Source organism: Lactuca sativa, chromosome 4 (genome assembly GCF_002870075.4).
Source record: "Lactuca sativa cultivar Salinas chromosome 4, Lsat_Salinas_v11, whole genome shotgun sequence".
NCBI classification, from domain to species: domain Eukaryota; kingdom Viridiplantae; phylum Streptophyta; class Magnoliopsida; order Asterales; family Asteraceae; genus Lactuca; species Lactuca sativa.
Genome location: NC_056626.2, coordinates 6287353 through 6293760, shown reverse-complemented (window position 1 = coordinate 6293760; position 6408 = coordinate 6287353). Strand labels below are relative to the sequence as shown.

Genomic DNA, 6408 nt, shown 5'->3' with positions numbered 1-6408 from the left:
ATGATCGGTCCATTGATTTTGAAGGCCCTATGTGTGAGTAAAAATGGGTCCCTAAAATTTTAGATTAGTGATGGATAACGACAAATTAGCAACGGTTCTAGACAGATTAGCACGGATGGTCACCATTTGCAATTGATTAGGGATGGATTATTGAAAGATTAAAATTCGAGTCCTCTTCTTCACGAAGCAGGCATGCGCGGTCGTACACTCAAGACCTCCTTAGGGCCGGCCCTTCTAAAGACAATTACTTGTTTTAGACATTCACTAACTTTTTAATAAATTCATCTAATCTAAGTTGTCAACTTGAATTAAGCAGGAAATCAACAGTTTTTAATTGAAAAAAAAATACATTACTAAACCAAATGATTTTCCAACATTAATCCAAACTCATCAACACAAGTAAGACAAAAATATTGAAATTAAACTATGAATTAAACTTGCAAACACAGATTCAAATGTTTTTAATGCTTCCCAACAACCAAGTTCTTAAAAAAAATATCCGCCCTTCTTCTTTAGTTGGAATCATGGAATGTGTTCAAAAAATAACTGTCAAAACTCTTCGGGGGATTTTACATGACCAAACTCTTCGGGGGATTTTACATGACCAGTGTAAATGCTAAAATTTACATGGCATGTTTAAATTCTTGGTTGCCTTTTCTAATTTTCAATTTTTTTTTCTAAATAATAAACAATTTTTTTTTACTCGGCCCATGTATCTTTCTGTCAAATGACCACTTTATGATTTTTCAAACTTCTTGGTTTCTTCAGAAATTCATCCGAAAGCTTCCTATTAAGTCCCCAGTGTATTCCAAGCTTCCAATGCCCTACAAAGCACCAAAACACCAAAATTGCACAAAATCCCCAAAAATAGTAAAATACATGAAGTTGATTATAATGCAAAACGCAATGCTAAAATGTAAAATAATCATGCCTAACTATGAATAAAATGCATCTAATATGATCTCATACGCATTTTGTAGTGTTCTCCATTGTCAAGTGCATGGTAATCAAGGTTTTAAAAATCGGTCGAGGCGTTCGCCTCGAGGCGAGGCGGACCAAAACCGATTCTGAGGCTACGCTTCTTAGGGGGAGAATGAGGCGCACGCCTTAGTCTTTTGAGGCGGTGAAAAGCGGTCTGAGGCGGGGCGTTCCGAGGCGAGGCGTAAGAGGCGTTATAGGGTTTTTTTTTTTTTTTTTTTTTTTTTTTTTTTTTTTTTTTTTTGACCTTAGAAATCACATGATATAACCTAATTTTTCTCCAGCCGTCACTCCTTATTCTCTGGTTTCTTCTTTCTTTTCTGAGTTTCTCTTCTCGTTTCTTCTTTCTTTTCTCTTCTCGTTTCTTCTTACTCCCGTTGTTAGCCAAATCGATTTGAAGACTATTATGAATTTTAGTATCTTTTTATTTTTGGGATGATGACATTAAGTAAGACTTTTATGTTTGAAATTGGACTTTAGTATGTTTTTTATGATTAATATAATATATTATTATTATTATTTTATTCCGCCTTGAGGCTTACGCCTCGTTTTGCCTCGAGGCTTACGCCTCGTGAGGCGAGGGGTAAACGCCTTGAGGCCCGATTCCGTATTTTAAAACCTTGATGGTAATTTTGCGTAAATTCTCACAAAGGTTGTTGAAATTCATATTTTAATATCTAAATATATTATGGAGTCATAACTCATAAGCACTATGTGTCTCGGTAGGCTTCCAACCCAACATACTATCTTTGATATGTGTTTGAGATGACAATGTCACTTGTTACATTTATATAAAGAGAGACACTTTGAAGTTTGATCTATATTGTTCTTGCCCTTGTTACTTTAGTTATGTTTTGATTACTGATCGGACATACCTATGATTTTATGATCTATATTGTTCTTGCCCTTTGAAGTTTGACATACCTATGATTTTATTAACATTTTGGGTAACAAACTATTATGATGGTCAAAGGGTTATTAGAGAAGATTACATCATCTAAATTAACAAAAATAAGACAATTAGTTACATAAATAAACTTTTGTCCTTTGTTTTTATTGTAAGAGTTTTGTTCAAGCTTCTTGAGTACTTGGATGGATAAGGGTGGATCAAAGTAAAAACAAAAAAGTAAGGTACGGCTTTTGGCTTATTTAATAAGTAGACGCACCACCAGAAGAAAAGAAAAAGTATGCATGCAAGGAACACGCGATGAATTATCAAAAAATAAACAAAACCCTTCCCTTTTGTTCTAACACCTATTTTGGAGACATTTTTTTTCACAAGCTTGGTATAATACGAAAAAAAGAAAGTAAACTAAAGAAATGGAAGCTTGAAAGGGAAAAGATAAAGAGATAAATCCAAAAATCCAAAGTTATGTTTAGATGAAGCTAGACAAGCAAGGTACAAGATTCATCTATCACTTTATTCCACTTATGGAGTGTATAAAAGGCTCTAAAAACCTTCTATTTCTTCACCAAACTGAACTCAATCTCTCTTTGCTTCAACCACCACCACCACCTTCAATGGCTGCTGCCAGCACAAGCCGCCGTCCAAGAGGCGACCGTCATATGTTCTCATCTTCAGATGACAATGCCATGATGAAACATATCTTGGCCACACATGCACCAGATGGCTCCTCCTTTGATGTTAAACCTCTTCTACAGATCATCGATGACATCATGCGTAGGGCCGCCCCCGCCAACACCCAACCACCCGCCCCTCCTGTATGTAATAAATTAAAATCCATACATTTATTCGAATATCGAATTCTGAAATTTGATTTTTTATTTGTAGGGTAATCAAGCGGAAGTGGACGCAATTATTGAGCGTGTGATTTACAGCGATCTTGACGAGATGCTTGAAATAATGGCAATCACAATCAATAAGGTTTCGTGCGAGGTAAAACCGTAAAAAAAAATGCATTTTAATTTTTGAGAACTATTTTTTTGTGTTAGATTTTTTACATTTGAAATGTGTTACAGATTTCTTGCAAGTGTATTGGTGGTGGAGACGCGCATGCAAGCACTACGGGGATCTTCAACATGCTTTCCAACTACGAGTGGGATGCAAAAGCTGTTATTTCTTTAGCAGCTTTTGCAGTGAATTATGGCGAGTTTTGGTTGGTGGCACAGCTTTATACTGCCAACCCACTCGCCAAATCACTGGCCCACCTTAAGCAGCTACCTGACGTGCTTGAGCGTGGTGAAGCTCTCAAACCGAGGTTTGAGGCTGTCACCACCCTCATTAAGGCCATGCTTGAGTTGACACGTTGCATTGTTGAATTTAAAGAGCTCCCCGGTCAGTATATCACCCCCGAAACACCGGAATTAATGACGGCCACCGCTCATATTCCCACTGCGGTTTATTGGATTATCCGTAGCATTGTGGCTTGTGCGTCCATACTTATCAACCTTATCGGAATGGGCCATGAGTATGTTATCAATTCTCTTTTTTTTTTTCTATGCAAAAGACATAAATACCCTCATCATAGAAAAACACAAATTACTTCCATTACTACAACTTATCAATGAATATAACATTTTTTTTTTTAACTTAGGCATATTACGACGACCACAGAAGCTTGGGAGTTATCGAGTTTGGCCCACAAGATCAGCAATATTCATGATCATCTCAAAGACCAATTAGACCTTTGCAATCACCACATTAGTAAGACCAAAAATGTTACATATCATCACTTAATGAACGTGTATGCATCAATTTTCATAACTAAGTTGAATTTTTTTACACTGATAATTAGATGAAAAGAGGCAGATTGAAGCGTACCTAACGATTCTTCGCATTATGGATACCGGGCATCTCGATAACACGAAGCCTCTCAGGCATTTGATTTACTTGAAGGACGATCAACCACCTTTGTATGAAAGCTCTACAAAGACTCGGGTGAGTGTTCGATCGGATCAACTGCATAATTTTCATCAAACTTTATTATATATTTAGATTTTAGATATACAATAAATAATCGAATTTAGTTTTCATGCATGATCATATAGGTTACAATCGAGGTACTAAAGAAAAAGATTGTGTTGCTTCTCATTTCGGACCTCGACATCCCTCCAGAGGAGCTATCGGTTCTTGACCAGATGTATAGGGAAGCGAAGCAAAGCCCAACAAGGCCCGAGAGCCAGTACGAAGTCGTCTGGCTCCCGGTGGTTCCCAATCTTCGGTCCACACCGTGGACCGATGAGGACCAGATCAAGTTCGAGGGGGTAAGAAACATGATGCCATGGTATTCAGTGTTCCACCCCTCGTTGCTTGATCCAGCAGCGATCAAGTACATCAAGGAGGTGTGGCACTTCAACCAGAAACCAATGTTGGTGGTGATGGATCCTCAAGGGAGGATTGTTAACACCAACGCGTTACATATGATGTGGATTTGGGGGAGTGTGGCTTTCCCTTTCACTAGCTTGAGGGAAGAAGCCCTGTGGAAGGAGGAAACTTGGAGGATTGAGTTGCTAGCAGATTCCATCGAGCCAATGATTTTCAATTGGGTATTCTAATAATTCTATTCTCTTTTTTAACCTAATTACTGTAAATTAATCCGATTGATATTCATATTTTCCCGATTATCATGTAGATTGCTGACGGGAAGTACATTTGTTTGTACGGAGGGGAGGATTTGGAGTGGATAAGGAGGTTTACAACCACCGCACAGGCGGTGGCGCGTGCAGCAGGGATCCAGCTGGAGATGTTGTATGTTGGAAAGAGTAACCCTAGGGAGAAAGTGAGAAAGAACAATGACATAATCCGATCAGAGAATCTTAGCTACGTGCTTCCAGATTTGACCCTGATATGGTTCTTCTGGGTGCGACTAGAGAGCATGTTGCACTCCAAGTTACAACACGGGAAGTCTTTTGAGGAAGATCCGATTTTGAGAGAGATTAATGTGATGCTTACCTACGACGGAAACGACCAGGGATGGGCGGTGATCTGCCGTGGCTCAAACGACTGGATGCGTAGGGCAAGTGGCGAAAGTGTTTTGAAGGGATTGACGAACTACAATGATTGGCAAGGGGATGCTCAAGAGAGAGGGTTTCTGCCGGCTTTGAATGATCATCTTGAGGCAAACCAGCCGCCGCATCACTGCAATCGCCTGATTTTGCCCGGAACCACCGGAAGTGTGCCGGAGAGAGTTGTTTGCGCTGAATGCGGGCGATCGATGGAGAGGTTTTTCTTGTATCGTTGCTGCACTGACTAAGAAGCTTATTATATTCTGCAATCTGCATCGTTAACTGCAGCTGTTCTATATTTTGTGAATTGGGGAGTGAACTTTGTTGTGATTTAGTATCTACTGTTGATTTATGCTTTTGTGATTAACGGGTTTGTACTCTGACTTGTATTCAAATAAATAATTGTATGTGATTTGAAACTTTGGTGTTGTCATTGACTTGTAAATCTTCAGAGAAATATGTTGAAAACGCATCAGTGTACAATCAATAAATGGTATTTTACAAGTTATTGACAGAAGCAAAGCAAAGTAAAATCAAACACAACTTCGAGTATAAATTATGCTCGGGGAACTTGAAATTTCCAAATTATATGGAATTATTTTAGGGCATTGATGATTAATAAAGAAGCAAAGGAAAGGAAATAGAAAAAAACATCACCAGTTCGATCAATCGTTTTGCTTGCGTCTTACTATTCCACCATAGCCACTGAACGCAACGCCTATCGAATACAAAAACGAAGAAATTCACTGCCTGCGGAAAGGATTAGTACATTCTTCGTTTACGATACGGTTAATTTGGTTTTTTTCACGCACCATAGAAATAATTGGAATTTATATTGATAATCTCAAATCTGTAACAAGAGCCCTTATAGCTCAGTGGTAGAGCGCCAGTCTTGTAAACTGGAGGTCCGTAGTTCGATCCTGCGTGAGGGCAATTTTTCCATTCAAACTCATTTTAAAAAAGAAAAGTTATTTTCTTTTTTCTGTTTTTGAAATGTCGTTGTTTTTTCTTTCTGTTTCCCAAGGCATAATAAATTCTTATTAAATTTTATAAATCTCATTTTAAATAAAAAAAATAATATTGTTTTATTCTTTTCTATTTTTGAGATGTCATTGTTTTTCCCTTTTTTTTAAGGCATGACAAATTCTTATTAAATTTTATGTGAGATTTATTTGTATGGTAAATTAGTTCCAAAATATTAAAATAATATTTTTTTTCTAAGGCATGACTATTAAGGCATGACAATTGACAAGTTCTTATAAGGCATGAGCCATTTTTTTCTGAGGCATGGACCATTTTTTTCTAAGGCATGACTACCTTTGAAATGCCATCCTTTTTCCTAAAATACTATTGTTTTTCTTTTTCCTTTTTATCTTTTTCTATTTTGAAATGTCAGTTTTTTTCAAGACATGACAACTTCTCATGTTAAATTTTATGTGGGGTTTATTTGTATGGTAAATAACT

General features: G+C 37.4%; 1 protein-coding gene, 1 long non-coding RNA gene and 1 other non-coding gene across 4 annotated transcripts; 2 read left to right on the top strand and 1 right to left on the bottom strand.

The window, feature by feature from the left end:
* Nucleotides 1-400: 400 nt before the first annotated feature.
* LOC111893453 (uncharacterized) lies at nt 401-5720 on the bottom strand. Of its 2 annotated transcripts, XR_006190011.2 has the most exons (3): nt 4892-5032; nt 3761-3898; nt 401-824 (listed from the first exon to the last, which is right to left on the bottom strand). It is a non-coding gene; the product is annotated as an uncharacterized LOC111893453 (long non-coding RNA). The 2 variants fall into 2 exon arrangements; XR_002850880.3 differs by lacking the exons at nt 401-824; nt 4892-5032 and adding an exon at nt 5602-5720 and having other exon boundaries at nt 2874-3898.
* Nucleotides 2359-5377, top strand: LOC111893452 (protein SIEVE ELEMENT OCCLUSION B). The gene is made up of 7 exons (XM_023889512.2): nt 2359-2700; nt 2771-2875; nt 2959-3407; nt 3534-3643; nt 3735-3877; nt 3988-4485; nt 4572-5377. The coding sequence occupies exons 1-7, from the start codon at nt 2359-2361 to the stop codon at nt 5190-5192; spliced, it is 2268 nt and encodes a 755-aa protein (XP_023745280.1). The 3' UTR covers nt 5193-5377.
* Nucleotides 5721-5805: 85 nt separating the features above from the next.
* TRNAT-UGU (transfer RNA threonine (anticodon UGU)) lies at nt 5806-5877 on the top strand. Its single transcript has one exon. It is a non-coding gene; the product is annotated as a tRNA-Thr (tRNA).
* The last annotated feature ends 531 nt before the right edge of the window (nt 5878-6408 follow it).

Coding starts and splice junctions, on each gene's coding strand:
- LOC111893452 (XM_023889512.2), top strand. CDS start 2,359: ATGAAGCTAGACAAGCAAGGTACAAGATTCATCTATCACTTTATTCCA. Junction 3,408..3,533: donor CTTATCGGAATGGGCCATGA/GTATGTTATCAA, acceptor TTTTTAACTTAG/GCATATTACGACGACCACAG. Junction 3,878..3,987: donor AAAGCTCTACAAAGACTCGG/GTGAGTGTTCGA, acceptor ATGATCATATAG/GTTACAATCGAGGTACTAAA.